This window comes from Moschus berezovskii, chromosome 10 (genome assembly GCF_049115385.1).
Source record: "Moschus berezovskii isolate FMDL1 chromosome 10, NW_MosBer_1.0, whole genome shotgun sequence".
NCBI classification, from domain to species: Eukaryota; Metazoa; Chordata; class Mammalia; order Artiodactyla; family Moschidae; genus Moschus; species Moschus berezovskii.
Window position 1 is genome coordinate 90,333,268 of NC_142469.1, and position 23,665 is coordinate 90,356,932.

General features: G+C 37.3%; 1 protein-coding gene across 2 annotated transcripts; it reads right to left on the reverse strand.

The window, feature by feature from the left end:
• Positions 1–1,237: 1,237 nt before the first annotated feature.
• On the reverse strand, positions 1,238–22,773 carry FBXO30 (F-box protein 30). Of its 2 annotated transcripts, XM_088840812.1 has the most exons (4): positions 22,599–22,773; positions 12,039–14,088; positions 8,540–8,672; positions 1,238–7,703 (listed from the first exon to the last, which is right to left on the reverse strand). In XM_088840812.1, coding segments are annotated over exons 2-4 (2,169 nt in total). In that variant the 5' UTR covers positions 14,073–14,088; positions 22,599–22,773; the 3' UTR covers positions 1,238–7,701. The 2 variants fall into 2 exon arrangements, with proteins under 2 accessions (XP_088696938.1, XP_055289115.2); XM_055433140.2 differs by having other exon boundaries at positions 1,238–8,672; positions 22,599–22,772.
• Positions 22,774–23,665: the final 892 nt, after the last annotated feature.

Here is a 23,665-nt window from a genome sequence, read left to right on the forward strand (position 1 = left end):
AAATAAAATGTTTGAGAAATGGTGCAGAAATGTAGCCTACAAGAGTACAGATTATGATTAATGATTAAGGAAATCTGGGTCAAATAACCTCTTTGATAAGAAGTCCTAGCTATTGTAGAAATATTGCAAAATTGATAAATCATGAAAGTAAAAATCACAACAAATTGAGTATGAATTATCATAATTTCCCTTCCTCCTATTCTTTGACTATGGACCTTGCTGCAGGGTGTAAGTGGACCTATTGTGGTGTAAGTCTCCTTTTGTCTACCCTGTTTATCTTAACAGTTTAGATCAGACTGGCAGCTCAGTCTATTCAGCTCATTATATTTATTGCTCAAGTTGGAGCACACCTGCACCTTAATTGGCATATATACCCCCAATCATATGAGACACACAGTTATTTGCAAAGTAATTTAACTTTTTAAATATCTATTTTAATCAACACTTTTTCAGAGTCAGCTCTTTAGAACACAATGGAAAGTAATTGGCTTAAAGTAATCTAAAAATACCTCGGTCCAAGTCCTGAAAACAAACCTGTTGATAAATGCATTCCGCAAGTAGTAGACTCTTTGGAATGATGTGTATTTTACTGTACTAAAGAATAAGTCTTTCGAATTTGAGGAAAATACATATATGAAGAACACTTATGCTATGCTATGCTAAGTCACTTCAGTCGTGTCCGACTCTGTGTGACCCCATAGACGGAAGCCCACCAGGCTCCCCCGTCCCTGGGATTCTCCAGGCAAGAACACTGGAGTGAGTTGCCATTTCCTTCTCCAATGTGTGAAAGTGAAAAGTGAAAGTGAAGTCGCTCAGTCGTGTCCGACCCATAGCGACCCCATGGACTGCCGCCTACCAGGCTCCTCCATCCATGGGATTTTCTAGGCAAAAGTACTGGAGTGGCTTGCCATTGCCTTCTCCAGAAGAACACTTAAAAGTGCCTTAAGTCTTTCCCTCTCTGGAACTTATCCATCTGTCCGTGTATCTGGCTTAGTTACCAGATACACAGTAGTCATAGGAGGAAGCAGGTAGTACTAATTCATGAGGCATGTCATAACCTTCCAGAATCCAGCCTACACAGTGCCTGGCATCAGCACTTAAGAAATTCTTATTTAATGAACAAACACAAACATTTCAATTTCTCCAAACACAAAGTGAGAAATTAAATCATCATTGAAGTCCCTACTAATCCCAAGATTCAGGTATTTTCCCACAAGACAATTCAAACTACAAAATGTACACGCATCAGTTCAATTTATTAATTTAGTCTTATCTAATACATCAGTGTATCTGCTCTTTAAAAGGAACACAAAATATAAAACTATAAAAAATGATCATGAAAATTATACATTTTTTCAAAGCATGATTTTATATATGGATCTTTAAAAAGTGTGATTGATTTGTGCCACAAAGAATCAACAGAAAATGTAAAAGGTGAAAAATGAACATGGATACCAATACTCCCTGTTAACAGTTCTTTAAATATAAGAAGAATTAAGATGAATTACAATTTTATTTCTGCTGCTGTCAGCAGTACTTCTGTGATGGAATTCATGAATTTCACCAGGACTTTAAACTGAATAAATGTGTTACATTACTAACGCTGTTATTTAATTCTAAAGCACAGCTTGAGCATGCACACTTGAGAACACTTTACTTCTTGGCTTCAGTAATGACTTGCAAACACTCCCTCTTTTTAAAAACATTGGGGTAAAATACACATAAATATACCATTTTAAAATGAACAATTTAGTAGCATTTAGTACATTCACAGCATTGTGCGATCCACACTGTTTTGTCCTAGAATATTTTTACTACTGAGAGGAAACCAGTACCCAATTAGGCAGTCACTTCCTACTATTCCCCTTGCACAACCCTTAATTTGATTTCTCTCAATGGAATTGCTATTCTGGATTATTTCATATAAATGGAATTGAATACTATAACATGGGACCTTTTGTGTATAGCTTCTTTCATTTAGCATGTTTTTCAAGAAATACCATATCCTTTTACAATTAAAATAAAGAAAACTATGTAAATCAGGAGGAAAAGAAGATACTTTGGAAACTAAATGACATCTGAGGTAAGTTAATGCGTCAGTGCAATTTAGCTCTCAGAATGCAATTCAAGTTTTCAGGATTGATTGGTGCTTAAACACTGCTCAGATGAACAATACATCTTCAACATTTTAAATGCAGCATAAAAGTCTTTAGAATTCATATCCACTGACTTATTAATCATTTAAAGCAACTTATTTCATATGTCAGAGTTTTTAATCATAAAACTACTGGAATGTTGTAGGCAATCAATACTATTCATTTCAAATCTCTACTATAGGTTAACAGCTTTTTAAAGTTATTGGTTGATATAAAAGACATCCAGTTGACAATTAAATATTCACTGGGTAATTTTACTCTTGAACAGATGTAGTAATCCATTATTGTTTCTAGTTCTATGACTTGGCTTCTTTTAATCAAATAATGTGATGAAACTTGAATACTGATAATTCTTCAACCCTACAAACTTGTAAGCTTTAAAAGACTTAAAAAAAAACTAAGTTACTTTATCAAATCTGAACTTTCTTGACCAAGCGACAAAACAGGCTGATCAGCAAAAGTTTCTGAAAACTCTATGTGCTTAATCTGGGTTTTTTGATCACCTGATCAGAAAATTGAAGTCATAGGATAAAATAAGAAACAACGACAATTAATATGGAAAGGAGGATTTCAATGGAAAAAAAAAATCTTCTTTTTTCAACTTTAATCTTTTGAGCAAGGACAAATTATTGCTCCTGTTCTTGTATTAGACCACTGAATAATAATCTAATAGTGTTACTCTCTGACTGGAAGGGGTATAGAAAGCTATCTAACTCTAGTCAGTTCCTTTGCCACAAGGATGAAACAACACATATCTACCTATTTACCTGTTTGAAGATCTGAGAAAAAAATTCTTAATAATTTATATTAGAAAAAGGTAAAAATTAAACCTGATAAATTTGCTTTTACTGAGAAAGGACAATTTGACCAGGTTAGTCAGTCTTAAAAGAGTTCAACAGAAATGCAGTTTTCTTTCTTTCAAACAAACACCACTACTACAACTCAGGTACTGGAGGATCATTTCCTATCATATTTACAAGCAAACAGGTTAATAACACGATTTGGGGGATGCTTAAAATTCTACTGGTGTTATGAAAAAGAAACAGATTTTCCTTCTTTCTGCTGTCAGTTTGCTTCAGAAATGCTTTTCTTCATAGTAAATAATAGATGCTTCAGTACATGTCAAAAATAAAAAATTATAAAATAGGGGATTCATCAATGAGTTTTATTGTATTTCTATAGAGCATGTTCATGAATCACCCTTGTATGTAACTCATTTCTATGTAGTTTATTAATGAAAAGTCACTCCCCACATAACACATTGGAATGTCAAACATTCTGAATACAAAATATCAGTTTTGAAATGTCCTAAAATAGCACTTCAAGATGTATCTCCATTAGTATATCTCAACATGTTGTTTATTAAAATCTACTTGGCCAATTTATGGAGATTTCATATACAAATAAATATATGTATAAACAATATATTTACAGAATTTTACAAATCACAGATGCAGCAAAATACTCCTGAACACTCAGCAAAAGACTCTATTTTTGCAAAGGATTTTCAGAGCAGCATTCTATACTTGATTCCTATTAATACTTTGTTTCCTTTGGGTATTACCCAATAACTCATTCTAAAACACTTGTTAGGAATCAAATATTCTACCAACAATATTTTCCAAAATAATTTCCCTACATCTGAATGTCCCTTCTCTTTATGCATTTGCAAACAACTGTGTCAGAACACATTGCTCTCAAACACTCTAATACACTCATCAGTACCTAAACTTTGAGTACCTAGGTTTTTTCATCCATATAATGGTAACTTAAAAGAAAGGTCTTACCTTTTGAACGTACTTAGTTCTTTTAAATCAAGGAATACAGTGTAAAAGATGACTTTAAAGACCGTTCTTCCTCTTCCTTTATTTTACTTGTCAAATAAAGCTTGTCAAAACTGCTAAGAGCTACATTTAGATAACCAGCCAAATACACGTCAGATAAATTATTTCTATCAGATAAATTATTTCAAAAAGCTCTGTCCAGCCTTTTGAAAGAATGAGGGATTTCTTTCTACTGTAATTCTTAACACCCACCTCTGCAGGTTCCAATTAATCACCTTCCAGTGTGGTGTGTCATGCGTGAAATATTTTTTAATGTTTCCAAAACTATCCCTTAGAAAATTTAAAAAATAAACTGTCTTTTTAGACTGAAATCATGTTTTGCTTCTAAATACCAACACCTACATACAAATTACCAGAAACTAAAAACCTATTACCAGTGTAGTTGTATAAACTACCAAATCTGCAAGGATCCCAATCTTCAATGTTAAAGGATAGTTAATAATAGCAACAATATTCTTGGGACATCTAGCACAGGGTCAAAGACCAAGAGAGAGTCAGTATTACTGATAAATCAGAAAACCCAATCTTTAATACCTCTTATTGATAGCACTGAAAGAATTCCTACAGAATTCTTTTCAAATTTAATCCAGTATCTTTTTATTCCTACCCCATTTATCCTAGAAATCTAATATGTTCACGTGAGTCTACAACTACTAAACAAGAGAATGAATGATGATAAGCTAAATGTTAGTGCTAATAAACAATCTGCAATTTACTTTGACCAGAAGAAACACTAGTGAAACACTAGTAATAAGAGTAAATTTAAAATACTAGTAAATGCTATCTTTTTAAAAAAATGCCCAATAATCATGGCACCCAATGTATTAATATTTGTCATATGGCTGTAGGATCGAGACAACATATATCATTAAATTTAATCATTTAAGTAATACTAATAAATTACTATTACTCTTAATTTTGGATTATACATGTAGGTACATACACACATGTATCTGTTCTAATAATAATTAGATAACAACACATTATTCACGAGAAGACCAGGCATGTCCCAGGCTTTCCTCTAAATTCTCATACTTTACCATGCATCAGAATCCTCTGGGGAGGCCTTTGTTAAAAGATTGCTGGTTTCCACCCCAGAGTTTCAGATGCTTTAAGTCTGTGAAGAGGTCCAAAAATCTGCATTTTGAACAAATTCCCAGGTGATGCTGATGGTCAAAGTACCAGACTTTGGGAACCACTACTCTTAAGTGATCTGTGAACCTCAGAAAGAGGGGGAGAGAGAAAGAGGCAAGGACGGAGGGACAGGGGGGAAAAGAAAGGCTGAGATTAAGCTAACAGGCAGTCCTGGGGACGAAGGCAGAGGAGAAAAGTGAATTCGGGTATTTCCCTCCTTCCTAATACTTGCCTTTATCTTGCTGGTTAGCAAAGACTAAGGAATCAATAGAGACGTCTCAAATGACAGCATACTTGGCCAACACACAAACCCTTTCATGCTTAAAAGGCTAGACAGATTGTTCCCACTACAAGTTTTAGAAAAATACTACTGCCAGAAACTCTTCAGCCGTTCAACAGCCCCAGGTGGGACTACTTTCAAGAAGACACTGAAGGGGCAGAGAAAGCTAACTATTGAGTTTTCCGTATTAAATAAAAATAGTAATAATGTTCACCAGTAAAACATGGGTGAGCAATGATAACCATCAAGCAACTCCTATAACATGCAGAAAATCCCACTATAGAAACAGTATGACTGTGTCTCAACTTTGTCAAACAAGGATGAATATTTCATTTAAATGTAAGTTTTTTTCAAGTTACTGAGCCATATAAAGGAAAATATTAATTTTATTAGAACTTGAACAAATACTACACAAAAACATTTTCAAAATAATATGGTGGCATAACAAACAAAACGAAAACAGCCAAAGATGTGTAAAAGAAAATAAAAGGTGAAAAATGGCAACTATCTCATGATCTAGTGTGAAAATGAGTCTAAACTTAAAAGAACAAGGAGTTTTAAAAAGCACAACCAGAAAACAAAAAGTTAATGTTGGTGCTATCCTAACCAGACATATTCTTCAGCAAAACTTCAAGAGGCAGAATTATATTTTACAGTATTTGATATCTTCTGACTTTTTCACAGAAAGAGACTGTTTATGTAATTCAAATCTCACAGTTCAAAATGATAGTTTAAGCACTGAGAAGTATTCTACTAATTAAAATGACAGGTGAGGCAAAACAACTAATTAGTCTTCAATGCTGTATTTTTTCAACTGTAATAAGGACCTGATCCAACAAAATCAGGTCTTAAGCAATTCAGAATTCTTTTGTAATGCCCAAAGAATGCCTCTTCCCATCTCGATTGCCATATATGGGAATCAAGAATCTAGTTAACAATAGAGCACTCTTAGGGACAAATGTAGGAAGAGAAGACAAAACAGAGTTTTGAAATTTTATATATAACAAAGTAATTTGTAACCATTTCAGACTACCAAATGCCAGAAGTTACCTAAATTATTTAAGTACATGTCCCCATCTTTGCCATTTATTTCTTAATACTTAATTCATTTTTTAAACTGACCATATTAGGTTAATGATAGCATAACTCAATTTGAAAACTATAATAAAATACCTCAAGAACAGGTCTTTGAAGGTATTTCTGTTAAATTTTGATTTTTACATAAAGGTGCAATTCTTACTTTTTTGGTAGAGAAGTGTATGCAATATTAACCTGGAAATGTTTTAAAGAGATTGTCAACCAAGATAGGCTTCTCTGCAGTTCATGATTGTCATCTTAAAAGGACAGCAAATGCCATGTTTTTACATGTCTTAAAAGAAGATAATTGTGATTTTTATAAACACCGAAAGGCAAAAATTTTAAACACTTCTGAAAAAAGTTAAGCCCTTTGCACTGTGAATATCTGAAATTTATTCACAGAACAAGCCCAACTCAAACTTAAAATGGGGCATACAGTCAGGTGTCCCTCAGTGTCTGCAGACGATTGGTTCCAGGATTCCCTGCAGTATCAAAATTCACAGATGTTCAACTCCCTCATATAAAATGGCACAGTATCTGCACATAACCCATGCACACCTCCCATACACTTTATATCAACTCTAAACTATTAACAGTACCTAATGCAAAGATTGAAGGCAGGAGAAGGGGATGACAGAGCATGAGATGGTTAGATGGCATCACCGACTCAATGGACATGACTTTTAGCAAGCTCCAGGAGTTGGTGATGGACAGGGAAGCCTGGCATGCCATGCAGTCTATAGGGTCACATAGAATCAGACAAGACTGAGCGACTGAACTGAATGCAATGTAAACACCATGTAAATAATTGTAAATATAATGTAGTAGTAGTGTAATGTTAGTTGCTCAGTCATGTCTGACTCTTTGCGACCCCAAGGACTGTAGCCCGCCAGGCTCCTCTGTCTGTGGAATTCTCCAGGCAAGAATACCGGAGTGGGTGGCCATTTCCTTCTCCAGGGGATCGTCCTGATCCATGGATCAAACCATGTCTCCTGCATTGCAAGCAGATTCTTTACTGTCTGAGCCACCAGGAAAGCCCAAATATAATGTAAGTGCTATGTAAATAGTTGAAGATGAGTGGCAAATTCAAGTTGTGTTTCTTGGAATTTCATGGAATTTTTTTTTCCAAATATTTTCCATCCTTCGATTGAATCCATGGATATGCAGATATGAAGGGTCGACTGTATTCTCTTCTCTTCAGATATCAAATTCCTAGCAAATATATAATATATACATTTTCAAATTAAATTCACAGGTTTTTTGTTTGATTTTGCTTTAACCTGTCACGTAACATATTGCCAGGAGTCTTTGGATGTGGCATCTAACCAAAAAAAGCTGTATATGGTAACTCTCTGTATGAGAGGTGTAAATACAAAAGGAGACAACATTTTTGTGGACTATTTTTAAAACACGATAAATGGCATTATCAACACCATTCACGATATAAATATTATGTATACATTACAGATCATCTCCATATCAACAATTACGTAAGGGGAACACTAGAAAATAAAAATTTTATCATGTTTTTATGCAGTGCTTAAGCAACTAAATGTTTTATCTGAAAAGCCTATGATGTAAAAATCAGAATCAAAGTTTTGCTTTTTGAATGCATGGGTTGTAACCCACAGAAAATGAGGAGTAAATTGTTTGGTCAGGATCTTGTTAGTTTAAGAAGCAAAAAATGTAAGAACCAAAATATGCACACCATTAAAAATACTAATTCTGAAAATTATGTAGCTAAAAATTAAATCACCCTGTCCAGCAAGTTCCAAAAAATTCACACATTTCAAATATTAAGGCAACTTTTTCCCAACTAATCAGTACTTTATAAAAATATATGTCACTTCAAAACATTATATACATAGTGACAATAAATTTAGCTAGTTGTAATCTTTAATACATTAATAAAGTGTCACATATTACAAAGAAATTATACTAGGAGCTTGCATGTATGCGCAAGTGGAATTTCACTTTTTAAAGTACAGGTTTTAAAACGGAGCGAAGTGAACGTCCTTCTTTAGTGAGTTCTCGTGTCACGCACATACATGGCAATGGGATTGCTTCCTCCCGCTTCTCTACAATATTGTAACTGCACTTCTTCAAGTGGTCAGCCATGCTCAGGATGTCAGCAAACTTCCATTCGTTGACAGAACAAAATGCAGTACTGAATCGCCATACCTAGAAGAAAATTCTACTTCAGATTTAAACCAGTCAATTTATAAGAATTAAAACAAATTTCTTGCTCGTACTACATTCATTTCTAACTGTTATGAGAAATAAGTTTCAAGTAGCTTGCTACAAAATTCATTTTGATACAAATCTTTTTATTGAATATTTATAAGATAACTTTTATGACATTATGACTTTAAGAAATCTAATAAATAAAAAGAAAATACTCAGCATTAAAAAAATCACATCCAACCTGGCTTATTAAGCAATTTTTAATTTCTATAGAACATTTAGAGTCACTTCCTAAAATAACATACACTGTACTAGATTTTCATCCTATACAAAGGACTATGTATATAGGAGATATTGATAATACAAGTGTCTTTCTCCAAAAAAAAACTTCCATTACACCATATGAAGTATACTAAAAAACACTCTAGGATACTGTGCAGAGGAACCTTTTCTTTTCACTATTTATAAATAGTAAAGGCATTTAGTAATACTGACGAATACAAGTACTTCAATGTTTCTGGAAATTTTTATAGAACTTTTTATAAAATGAACAGTTCTTAATTCCATATCATTATACAACACATTTCTGGGGAAAAAAGCACCTCCCTAGGAACTTTCAGAGAAGGCTTTCTTGACAAGATAAGATCTGAAGAATAAGCAGGATACACAAGGAGACGACGACGACACAAGCTCCAGAAACAGGTTCCCAGGTCTGAATCCAAGGACAAGTTACTTAACCAGTTTTTTTTTTAATCCATAAATAAGGACAGTAGATTAAATAAATTAATAAAAGTGCACACTGTCTACACATTTCAAGCATTCAAATGGAGGTTTCAGGGACAGTGTATTCATAAGGCAAGAAGAAAACATTCAACAACTACTAGTAAATTCCATTGCTGGAATATAAAGGAAACTGAAGAGGCAAGTAAGGACAAAAATATGAAAATTCTTAAATGTTTCATTAAGGAATCTGCCCCTAACCCAGGGCAATGGACAGACATTTTAAAAGTTTTTAAGCACTACAGTGTAAGAACTGTAGTCAAGAAATTATTTACCACTCTACATCTTCTACAGGCAGTATGTTGGAGAGGGACTCAGTTGGAAACAGAAGCCCAGTAAGGAAGAGGCTGCTATAGTAACCCAGAAGAGAACCGCAGGCCGGACCAACTAGGGAAATAGCAGAAGAAAAGGGAAGTCAACTCGAGAGGTATGAAGAAGGGAGACAACAGGACCATGTGAGTACCAGGAGAAGGAAATAAAGGGGGGAAAGGGGCTAACCTTAACTCCCAAATTCCTAGTTGAGGCAACTTAAGAGATGATAATGCAACTTTCTGAGATTAGGAGGGGTAGAGAAATGGAGTAGGCTGGATATGCTGAGTTTACTGAAGATAATCAAGTGGAGATGTCCAGTGGGTGCCTATATATAATGACCTGGAATTCAGAGGAGAAAATGGCCAGGGATATAACCATGTAAGTAATCTGTATAAATGATGGCAATTTAAACTCCAAGAGTAGATGACATTTTCTCTAGTAACAGAATCCCCATAAAATATTTCACCTCATAGATCAATACTAGTGGGCAAGAACAAAAAGGGACCATGCTCTGAATGTCCCAGCCCGATGGCAGAAATACACCAAATCATGTAGTAAATGAAGATACACACATACTCACATATACACAGCAAGTATGAAATTTTCTACATAAAATAATTAATGTGCTCATTTACTGGTCAAAGCTTCAGGTGAGCACAGAAGCAGATGCAAAATTCTCAAAAACTGGAGCAACAACAACAAAAAAAAACTGGAGCAATGAGTAAAAATAAGAGAAAACCTAAGGGTGGTAAAATCAAAGTACCCAGAAATATGATCCCTGTTCAACCAATATGAAGGTTATCAAATTTTTTTGTGCTTTATGAAATCAAAGTTTCATATTATAAATATTCTAAAATGAAAACACACTTTCAATCAAAGATAGTTGTAATGCCTTCTAGTTTCTACTGGATAGTGCCTCAAACAGAAGCTGGCAAAAATAAGATATCACACAAGGAAAATGGTGGAGTTAGGCTTTGTTCCCAGACCTGCCTAAATCTCCTGGTCAAGCTTCCAATCTGCAGCACACCCTTGTTCCATGCTAAACTCACAGTCCCCACCAACATCAAATCCTACTGCCCTTATTTCACTTCAAGCCATCTCCACATCCATCCATTTTGTTTTCTATATCCCAAATTGACACCGTCAAACTGCAGTGATACAGAAGACTCTTGAGAGTCCCTTTGACTGCAAGAAGACCTAACTAGTCAATCCTAAAGGGAATCAACCCTGAATACTCATTGGAAGGACTGATGCCAAAGCCCCAATACTTTGGCCACTTGATGTGAAAAGACAACTCACTGGAAAAGACACTGATGCTGGGAAAGACTGAAGGCAAAAGAAGGGGGTAGCAGAGGATGAGATGGTTGGATGGCATCACAGACTCAATGGACATGAATTTGGGCAAACTCTGGGAGATAGTGAAGGACAGGGAAGCCTGGCCTGCTGCAGTCCATGGGGCTGCAATGTGTCAGATGCAACTTCGAGACTGAATACCCCAAATACTCCACTGGTCACCTGCTAGTAGTAGACTTTTTTTTTATGTCTCCTTATTTAAGTTTTACTTGTAACAACAAAGTTCTAAGAAAGAAAGGGCTAAGAATGTACAGAAGCTGCCAACTGCAAGTAATTAAAAACAAACCTTCTCCTTGATTCCTCCATCGTCCTACAGTGCAAATGTTTCAGATGGAGCCCAAATTAGAAAGAAGGTGGTTAACATGGACTCAAACAAAGGGAGTTGTTTCAGAAGAAGTAAGTAGGTACAGAACCCCTCAACTGAAGAACTACAAGTGGCCTCTGTCATATGACATTAGAATCTAGTTCTAGGATGTCTGCAGTAAATATGTGGTTATGACTAACAATTCTAACAATGTGTTCACATTTTTATTAACTATCTTTATAAAAAAGTTTGTCATCACACTGAATTTTTAAGGATGGTCAATTTCACAATGGGCTTCCCAGGTGGCGTTAATGGTAAATAATCCATCTGTCAATGCAGGAAACATTAAGAGACATGGGTTTGATCCCTGGTTCGGAAGATCGCCTGGAGGAGGGCATAGCAACCCACTCCAATATTCCTGCCTGGAGAATCCCACGGACAGAGGAGCCTGGCAGGCTACAGTCCATAGGGTCACAACGAGATGGATATGACTAAAGCAACTTAGCGTGAATGCACGCAATTTCACAATAAGGATGATCAATTTCACAGCAACAACATTATTAAGTGCCTATTATATGTCAAATAAGGGATTGATACAATTAAATGACACCAACCTTTTCTTTTATCTGCCATGATGAATTTCCTTCTGGATACTTCTTTTTCCCCCACTGAAGTATGACCATTCCGCGAGACTGGAGAAGACTGCCACACACATCCCTCATTAACTTGGATACACATGAGAGCTGGCATAAGCTGAAACCATCGAGAAACCCTGCAATATGTTGCAGGACTTCAAAAGGAAGACTACTTAGATGGTCACTATGTAAACCCAGCACACAGTTTCTAGCAGGCTCTACTAACACTGTAGATACAGACGGCTGAACTCCAAATGACCGCAAATGGTGGTCATGTATAATCTTTGCTCCTTGTGTTGACGGACAAAATCTACGCTGCGAATAGGTACAACCATAATATGCCAGAGGACACCTCTGTTCCATCCAGCCGTTGAGTCCAGCATGAATGTCACCATGCACGTTCTTAAAATGTGATGAAAATTCTTTTCTTCTAAATAACTGTCCACAAACAAATGTAAACATTGGACGCTGCTTGGGCTGGTACCGAGCGACACATTCCAATACTAAGTCCAGCCCCAGTGTCTGAAAAGGGCTTGGATTTGAAAGCTGTGGGTTGGCATGATCACAAGCTGAAGCTGAAGCTATTTCCCCAACCATGGTATTTGTAGCTAAAATGGCAGATGGAAGTGAAAAAGTCTGAGTCCCAAAGTCAACATGATAAACATCAGCCATGCGACTATCAGATATACCCCTCCCACCTGGAGAATCTCCTAGACAAAACAGTAATGCTGCTGTGATTAGATCTATTCCTTGGAGACCCATTGGATCTTCAGCAACTTCCAAATCTGATGTATCTACTGCTTTATCTTCCTTTGGTTTAGACCAACATGAATTCGAAAGAAATTTGAAGGAAGGAGGGTGACTGAAAGATAAGACATCCATATTCCGTAGGTCCCCTAAATCTACTTTTTTCCAACACAAGTCTTCATCATCATCTGGCATGAGGATATGCTGAACTGTGCCATTAGGCAAAGCATTAGGTGGTATTACTTCCCTAACTTGTGCTGCTACTAAAAGTGAACTAGAAGGTTCTGAAGAGCCATCTGATGCTACACATTCTCCATTTGTTAAGTTACTTTGTTTTGAGTCAGTATGTAAATCCTGGTTCTGCTCAATGACCTGTGTACATATATCTTCCACAGGAAAGCCATTACAGAGAGCAGAAGCGCCATAAGAACCGGCATCCAAGTCACATAATAAATCACTTGAACCATTTTGTTCCAACTGGGCATTCTGACTTGTGTCTTTATGGTCAATCCCACCTACTGCTCCCATCTCATCCTCACAAAGATGGACCTGGTCTTTCGGGTTTCTATTCTGTAAGCTTTCTCTGGCATTTCGCTCTTCATTCATTTCATTTGGGGAAGCACAAAGACTCGTACTTAACATGCCAATGTCTCTTGTAGCAGTATTCAGAATATCTAAAGCAGCAGCCAAACTTCGGGTTGTTTCAACAGTAGCTTGATAAAGTGCACCATAAGATTCTTCATCAACAGACACCAAACCATTCGTATGTGGTATTTCTGAGACACTCGGTTTAACTGAGATCTGTTCTCTAGGTTCTGACACTTTATCAGTTGCTTTTGACATCATGGTGGCTACTTTGAGAGATTCTAAGAGCATCCGTTGGTCCTGAAGGGCCAAGGCCATATCTAATTGTGCCACTTCATCAACATCTCTGCTTAGATTTTCATATGATTTCCGGTCTGCATAACTAACTGGCCATCGGTTCCATTCCATAGTACAGCACACCACACTTGCAGGACACATTTCTAGATGTTCAGCAACTTTATTTCGAGCCATTGTAAATGGACATCCAAAGTCACTATTTAAGCAAGGCACTCGTTCAAATGGACATAAAAGTCGATGCTCATCAGTCTTACATGCATGGAAAACTGCTCCACAAACCAATGGACAACCAATCAAGTCACAGGAAATCCCAGGCTCTGGTCTTGTCATACATCGTCTACTGACACAATTGACACAGTGCGAATGCTGCAGCTCCTCCTCCATGATGGCCAGTCCAGCTCTGGTTATTGAGACGGAAAAGATATAAGATGTTAGGCAAAAAGTGGCTGATTTCTAAAACAATGTTTTAAGAACAAAAATCAAATCATGAAGGTATATTGGCTTATATGAAAATGAAATATATAAAATAAACATATTTAATGAGTTTATTTTACATATAATTGATCCATCTTGAACTGACTTAAGAACATCAATTCAGGAAGTCAAAAATTCATTTTTACATAACATGTAACAATCTGTTCAAAAGGCCAAATGTTTCAAAATAGAATACTTAAATTCTAGTATATTGTGTAGCACATAAATTAATGTCAAAAACAAGTTAATGCATATTTAACTTCAAGATTTAAGAGAACACTTCTATCTTTTTACATTTTAATTAAACTGATTATGATGTACCCCACATTGCACAGACCTCATCATATTCCTAAAAGAGAATAATCTGAATTTCATGAAAATACTTAACTAGAATCTGATTAGAAGTTTTCTTTATATTCTTTCTAAATACATAAATTCACTTCAGATTTCAGCTACTGACCTCTCCTTCTACATATGCCTTAAGAAATTCTATAACAAATCAAGAGAGTAAGCCTTATTATTAATAAAACATAGAGAGCACTTAACCAAAAAATATTAGTTCTAGCTCCAGTTCTGTGACAGTGGGCAAGTCACTTACTTCTGAGGGCCACGGTTTCCATTCATTTATTCAACACTTATTTATTGCTTAACTGCCATGTACCAGACTCTGTGTTTGGTATGGAAATATAAAGATTAGTAGACACAGTGCCACTTCTCAAGGAGCTACAGTGAAAGTAAAATCATGCCACTTTTTAATATGATTAACATGACAGGGAAAATAATCAATATGAGAAGAGAGTAGAGAATAATTCACAGCAGTCCTGAAAGATGAGAAGTCTTAAGCACAGGAGGGTAGGGTTAGAAAGGAAGAAGGGTATTCAATGCTGAAGTAACAGCGTACGCAAATACAGAACGCAAAAACTGACAAAACATGCTGAGGGACCCTCAGGTTCCCCAGTGTTGTTGGGTCACAGGTGACATGAAAAGTAGCTGTTAGAGATGAGGCAAGACAGGAATAAGACAGATCAAGGAAAGTGTGCTGTCTGTTATTCTAGGGAGTTCAGACTTCAAGTAGTTAGAAATCACTGAGGATTTTAAGCAAAGAAATAGCATCCATAAAATAACATGAAAGGATCACAGATAACTAATGGTCTTCCCTGCTTTTATCAAGAAAAGTTTTATACACAAAGAAGAGAAAGCACTGTCTCAATGCACTGATTTAAATTATAATTACTAAGCCTATTCAATGTCTTTTTTTCTATAAATCTTCAACTTCTTTAATGGCTTGTTCCTATTAGCAGCAAAAACTTAGAAGACTATTTCATCTTTAAACCCTAAATAATAAAGCAGTATCTTGCTTTTGCTACTACTTTGTTCCCATTCACTCAAGCTTTCAAAAGAAAAACAACAAATAAACAAACCCTGTTAACTTCCCATGTACTCTTCAGCCCTCTAATGTGGCTTTATTTTTACAACCACTCATTAAAGCCGTTGCATCAAGATTCTCAGTGCTAAATTCAAAGGGCATTTTTTCCAGACCTCATCTTTTTTAGCCATTACATCACTTTGTTGACTAATTCCTCCTCCTTTCCAAACTATCTTTCTTTAGTTTCTATGATCTCACATTTCCCTGCTTTTCCCCCATCTTGGTTACTCCTTAATCTTTTCTTCTAAAATACTTATCTTCTTCAAGGACCCATGTTATTTCTGGTTCAATCTATACATTCTCCCAGGGTGCTCTCAATTTCTCAAAAGCTTCAATTGCCACTTATATGCTGAAAACGTACCTGTACCTCCTGCCCAGATCCCTCATCCAAACTTCAGATCTCTATAGCTACTTACTTACTATATACCTCCACTTGCATATGGCACAGGTAACTCACCTCAAAATTCCCCAAATTAATAATTTTCTGGATAAGAAGTCAATTTTTAGGCTATTTTTTTCACTTCAGTGCATAAGAGATTGTTAGCTCTTTCAATATTCTTCTCCATAAATTCAATCTTGCATCTAGGTGGCTACTGTAAAATAATTATTCCGTAGATTGCTATTTCTTTGTCTCTAGGACAGATTTAATTTTCCTCAAACTCAAATAGCAAAAGTCTATCACTGACAGAGTTTTTGGTGATTAAGCAGCAAAGTTCTGAGTTGATATCATGGTATGTATGCCATAATGCCAGGGACAGAAGAAAACAAGGCACACATCTATCAACAAAACTACATTTTTAAATGTTTTTAAAAATTACAAATTATGAATACTTCTGAATGTTTATCCCTATAAAATTTAAAGTCAAGGAAATGACCTATAAAGATATACTGCTAAAGGGGTCAAAATAGAACAAATGACAGACTAATGATGACATTTGTAAATTATGCAAAGAGAAACTTTAATAAGACAAATTTTACTGAATGATTAGATTGTGAAAACAGCTGTAGCTTTCTTATTTTGCAACAACTAGACTGAGTTCATCTCACATGCCGAAGGTTATAAACTTGACTGTTACTGGGAGAGAAACCTAAAAATACAAGCAGTTCCAACAAAAGTGACCAATGCTCTCAGAACTAGTAGGAACACTTTATGTTACATGCACATCACATGACCACACCAGACAGAACACATCTCAAAACATCCCTTAATTCAGATGTGTTTAAAATAGCAACTGTTACAAACAACTGAGTTAATGCATAACAGCAACGACTTTAAAAGGCAGAAGTAGAAGGCTCTCAAGGTTCAAAATAGACTCCTCCGCACTGTTCCTCCTTCGGATAAATGTTTAAAAAAATAATAAAAGTAACCACAGCAATAAGTCCATAACATTTATTATTTATTGAAGTAGGCTTAAAGGAAAAAGGAACATTAACTAGGTACCTACTCTATCCTTCTTGGTATTAATATATACCATGCTAATGTCACTTAATCCTTGTAATAGCCCAGAGAAAACTGAGGTACAGTAAGGCTAAGCGACTTACCCAAGTTCATCTACCTAGTAAGTGGCAGAGCTAGCACTGCAATCTGTATCTGATCAATATATACAGACAAAAACAGATATGCTTACTTACAAAAGTTTAAGAAAATAAGACAGCACTTCAGTAACCAGTGATGCAATTTTAAGATGTTATTTGAGGAATGGAGGTTACACAACTTTGCTTTGCTTGTAGTTTATCTCAGCACTTAATCACTCCTGTGGTCAAGAAAGTCTTTTTGGTCCTTTCTAATTATAATAGCACAATATTTTGCATTGAACATTAGTGTTTTACTAAATTATTTTTTTTTAAAACTTACATATGTAATGCTCAATATAAATGTACGAAACAGTACAAATTTACTGCTTATAAACTGAGCTGTTTACTCAAAACAGTTATACAAAGAAGCAATCACGTTTAAGTCCATTTTACAATTAAATATATTAAGAAATAAGATTTTTTAAAATGCACTAGACAATACCCAAAGAGTATTCTGGGGTATTATTTCAGAATTTAAAACTTTCAGATCCATCCTCTTTCAAAATTGCTATTATCAAATTAAATATGCCTCCAAAAAGTATTTCACAATCGCTCAGGAACTCTATGAAACAAGTTTAAAATGTTGATCCCTGATTTATCAGTTGAACAGTGACACAGCAGGTCCGGCAGAAAACATATTGCTACAATTGAGCTTCAAGCTCAAGATGAGCTTAATTTAAAACTCCTCAATATTAAGTGTTTTAAAAAACTCTAAAACAGAATCTTAACCTTCCAAATAACATATCTATTTATATTTAAAGTTAAATGACTGGAAAAAGTTTCATTAGACTGCAAAACATTGTAAATGATTAAATGTTTCAATTTTATCCAACAGAAATTCTAGGCCAACTCATAATCTGTGACTGACAAGTAATCCATAAAAACAATTTTAAGACATGGCATTTGCCCATACAATGAAATGAGATCTTGTTATTTAAGGCTATTTCTAGACACAAAGATATTGCCTTTAAAAAAGAATTATTTTTCCAAATTCATTACAATACATAAGGCAATAGATAAAGAACTGCAAATTAGCATGATTTTAAAATATGCTAAATCAAGTCATCCAAATATTCAACACAACTTGCTGCCTCAGGCTGATCTTAAGGTCTGCCTCTGCCTCAAAGACAGACAGACACAAATATAGACACACACACACACTCTCTCTCTCCCCACTTTCCTGTTGTCTCAAATCTTTATCAGCTTAAATGATACTTTTCCACACACCCAAAGGCAAGGTATGACAGGGATTCCATATAATCATGTGCTCATTACACACTGCATTTTCCCTTGGTAATACTAGTCATGTTGCTTTTGCTGTTTAGTAACTAAATCATGCCTGACTCTTTTGCGACCCCATGGACTGTAGTCCACCAGGATCCTCTGTCCATGGGATTTCCCAGGCAAGAATTCTGGAGTGGGTTTCCATTTCCTTCTCCAGGGGATCTCCAGTGTTCCTTGTATTCAAGATTGTGCCTCAATTAGAGCCTCGTTTATTAATGAGTGAAATTATTATCGTACAAGAAATAACCAAATGGATTCCAAAACAATTCTTGATCCATGGAAAGCTACATACATCATAAAAACATACTTTATAAATCTACTATTAGTCAACCAGATTGAGTCAAAATTAAAAATTACCTCTTTGTACCTTCTATAAAAAGTCAAAAGTATTCAAATATTTACTGAGTATCTAGGGCATATGTTCCAGGCATTATATGTGGAATAAACTAAACTGTCCATCAAAAAAAGCATATCAAAGGGAACAGTAAATCAAAGAAAATGAATTTCAATCTTCCATTGTTTTAAAAAAATAATAGTAATACAAGGCACAGAAGGAAATGTTTAACTGTATATTTTCTTTAACTTTTTAATGAATCCTGCAGTTTGGTTACAGGTTACTGACTATAGAGGGATGCAATTCAAAGAGAAAAGCAGAGATCGAGGTGTCCACATGTGTACAGGTGACTGAGTACGTAGAGGGTGAGGAAAGGAAGCTCAAAAAAGGAAGTGGCATCAGTCTACTTCCTTAATTACAATCAATATGATATTAGACCTTTACTGACAAAGGTCCGTATAGTTAAAGCTATGGTTTTCCCAGTAGTCATGTATGGATGTGAGAGTTGGACCATAAAGAAAGCTGAGTACCAAAAAATTGATGCTTTTGAACTGTGGTGTTGGAGAAGACTCGAGAGTCCCTTGGACTGCAAGGAGATCCAACCAGTCCATCCTAAAGGAAAGCAGTCCTGAATTCACTGGAAGGACAGATGCTGAAGTTCCAATACTCTGGCCATCTGATGTGAAAAACTGACTCATTGGAAAAGACTCTGAAGCTGGGAAAGACTGAAGGCAGGAGGAGAAGGGAATGACAGAGGATGAGAATGTTGGATGGCATCACCGACTGGATGGACATGAGTTTGAGAAACTCTGGGAGTTGGTGATGGGTAGCAAAGCCTGGCGTGCTGCAGTCCATGGGATTGCAGAGTCGGACATGACTGAGCGAATGAACTGAATGATACTAGATTTAAAAAAATTCCACTGAGACAATAAAATGTTGCTTCAATGGAAGGCTGAAATGGAACTATAGACAGACTTGCTCATTAGTTAACCAGTAAGCCTATGACTGAAATTTCATATTTAGCAATCAGTTTTAACTCCTCCAGAGCAAGTCTCAGGCTCATTGCATAGTCAGAGGTGCTACTACACAATAAACACAAACATTGCTGCTGATTTACTGATCAGGTGCACTCAGTTTTAAAGGCCATAATAAAAATATAACCTCAGTTGGATATTTTATTTCACTGGTATGAAAAAGGGGGCTGGCATGACTAGCCAAGACTGAAAAATTCAAGATCCTTAAACTCCCATCTCCAACTACCTGGCCTACTGATGAGTTCAAAATGGCTAAAGGTTACACTGTATACATTCTTTTATTAAATTTTGGTTATGACTTTTTTTAATAGAATGATGACCTAATTATGTGGAATTTTGTTTTCAAGTTTTTACCCTTCCAGTTATAATCAAAACATAAATCTTGCATTTCTAAATATGGTCATAGGTAACTGATCCCAAAATCAAAGACCTAACTACTTGAAATTGTTCTCCACTAAATAAACAAAAGAAATTACTATAAACTTACATCAGGAATTAAACTAACAAACATTAATATTTAATATTCATACCAGAACCCATTTGAGTTGATACTCAGATAAAAATAATCCACCAGAATGGTGGAACTCAACTTATTACAACAGGCAGCATGGCACAGGGGAATGGGCTTCCAAGGACTCAGCTTTGTGACCATGATGGAATTACTTTACTGTGAAAACAACCTAGTACTCTACAAAGGCTGGTTATAATTATTAGCGTGTCCAGTACGACACAAACATGTATTGCTCAGAAGACAGATGCACTTCACTTTACACAACAGACACACGCACAAAACTTTATCTATAATCATTTCTATACCAGGTCATTTATACTTATAAAGTTTATTAAAAACAATCATATGAGGATCTAATGCCAACATTATCCACTCTTAAAAAAAAGACAAACCTTTTTGGAAAAAGATTTTCACAGACTGGGTTGTAACTGAGGCATGCTTATATTGTATTTAACTATTGAGCTACCTATAGTGTAAAAACCACTAGTCCAAAGCCAATCTCACTTATTTCATCAAAAGTAATTTGAAATTAAATAGTATTTTATAGCTTTTTGACTGCAGACTTGAATATTAATAAATTCTACAAATACCAAGTCATTCCACAGCATGTGCTAACTTCTTTTAATGAAACAAGCAGTCATGGTAGTAACTTAGTTACAAGAGTTACCAAAACCACACCGAATAGCATAAGGTTTATGCCATTAAAAGTCACATTTTTAGTAACAGTCTATTAAATAGTAAACACACATGAAAAAAGACCTATTTTGGTGACCTTAAAGCACCTCTCTAACTATATACAGTATCTCAAAATATGTATTATTTTTCTTTAATAGCATATTGGGACATTTTGTTTATTTTTTTAAAAATCTCCAATGCTAGCCATACAAAAGTACTGGATTGAAACTAAATACCTAGTACACTTGGAATGCATAAAAGTTTGCCTATATCGGAAACTTCAGTTCTCTGATAACACTCTCAAAACTCCACCCACTAACATTTCCAGAATCACACATACACAAAAGAGCTATGTCACCGCCTTAAAATACCAAATAAAAACAAATTAGCAATTTAAAAAGGTAGCAAATCATCATGTTATCCCCAATTAAACTTCTGTAGTAAGAAACAGTGACTAAGCATAAAGAACATGATTCAGCGAAAACTGTAAACTGAAAACCTGAACTCTTAGGAAAACCCTCATCTTACATTTTATGCTACTCTCTTCCCTCTTGGCCGTCCACAACTCTGGAAAAGCTTAAAAAATATGAGGGAACGCAAAATCTGTTAATAGAATTTCTAGGACCCTAAAGGACACAAAAATGGATTGAAATGTAGCAAACAGAAATTAAAAGCTTAGAAAGCTTGGGGTTTTGTATGTAAAGTTTTAAGTTAATCTACATTGATACCAGAATGCCCATAAATAACTTCATCTTGGATCCGAGTCAACAAAGTAATTACGGAATAAAAGGTCAATTCCTTCCCAAGCATCTTTTATCCAAGACTTACGACATGGCTCAGAAGGAAAAACAAGACACAGGGAGAGCGGGGAATGGAGTACTATGATAAACAACACGCTGTTCTGGCTCTATTCTCTACAAACACGCGTAAAAAATACGCTCAAAGGAGATCCCTTTGAATTCAACCTGCACTCTATGCTCCCTTCCCAGCAATGCACTTCCACGAGACAGGACACAAACAACTTGGAAATGGTCATATCCCTCAGACCTATAAAATCAGGATATTTCTCTTTAACGAGGACTGAGGCTAAGACTAAGATCCTCTCACTTCCATGAATGGAAAAGTTACCAACTTCACTCATCCCGTGGAGACAGCCGGCGATGCCTCTCAGTATTTAACCCGTCTGTCCCCAAACAAAGCAAGTTTCTACTCTGCAAAAGGGAGGAGAAGCGGGTTTTCGAGGACCTCAGGGCTTCCTAAGTTTACCTCTGGCTTCTGCCCCACCCACCCTCACCCACAGCCCCGCGAGCCCGGGTGGCACCGAGGGGCCGGCCCGCGGGGTCTGAGGCGCCATTTGCCGGCGGCCTCCAGGGCCGGCCGGGCAGCGGGCTGGGCTCTGAGGCCACGCCGCCGCCGCCCTCTCGCCGCCGGGACCCGGCCTGGGACTCGCGGGGTCCTCGCGAGGCCGTGCTCACTCCGCCGCAGGCCCGGCCGGGCCCGCCCGCCCGGACGCCGCCTGCGGCTCGGCCGCCGCCTCTGCCCCCGGGCACAGCCCGGGCCGCGCCAGCCTCCCGGGCAGGCTGCCCCAGACACTCACCGGCCGGCCCGGCCGAGCCGCGGCCCAGATCCCGGCTGCCGCGGCCGCCGTGCCCGGCTGCTCCCCGCTGTCCCGGCGCCGCTCCGCGCCCACACCCCCGTGCAGCCCGCCGCCGGCTCGCCCCGCCACCCCGCCGGGCCTCCGCCTCTCCTCTCGCCGCCTCCTCCTCTCCCGGCGCCGCTCCCCTCCGCGCGCCCCGCCCGCTCCGCTGCTCTCCGCTGGGCCCCGCCCACCCGGCCCAGACTCGGGATCTGCGGCAAGCCGGGCGGAGACGCGCGCGGGAGCCAGCCGGGGGCGCGCACGCTGAGCTCAGCGGGGACGCGCACGCTGAGCTCTCACCGTCACTCGCCCTCCTCCCCGGAAGGGACGTGGCAGGAGGGTGTGGTCAGGAGTCAGAAGTCTCTGGGTTCCGCGGGTTCAGCTTAGGGGATTCCAGCTGGGCTCCACGTGACTTCTGCCCCGCAAGTCTACCAGATCCTGTTCGATTTTAGAAGCTTGTATTCTTTTTTTTTTTTTGAACAGAGGAAAATTTATGCGTCGAACCTGTATTCTTGAACGGAATCCTAAGCACGCAGTTTTGGAATTCAGGAAACAGACCCAATTTAAAGTGACTACTTTAATTGTAGGATAAGCAACCCAAATCCCGTAATTCTGGGTGCAGCAGTCTTCCCCTTAGGTCATATTTAGAAAATGGGGCAGCTGTCACTGAATCTTTGATGAGCAGGCCTTCCTGCCGACTGACCCAATGTGCCCTAGTCTTGTGTGACATAATGCCCAGTTCAATTCAGTCGCCCAGTCGTGTCCCGACTCTGTGACCCCGTGGACTGCAGCACGCAAGGCTTCTCTGTACATGACTAACTTCCGGAGTTTACTCAAACTCATGTCCATTGAGTTGGTGAGGCCATCCAACCATCTCATCCCCTGTCGGCACCTTCTCCTGCCTTCAATCTTTCCCAGCATCAAGGTCTTTTCAAATGTCAGTTCTTTGTATCAGGTGACCAAAGTATTGGAACTTCAGCTTCAGCATCAATCCTTCCAGTGAATATTCAGGACTGATTTCCTTTAGA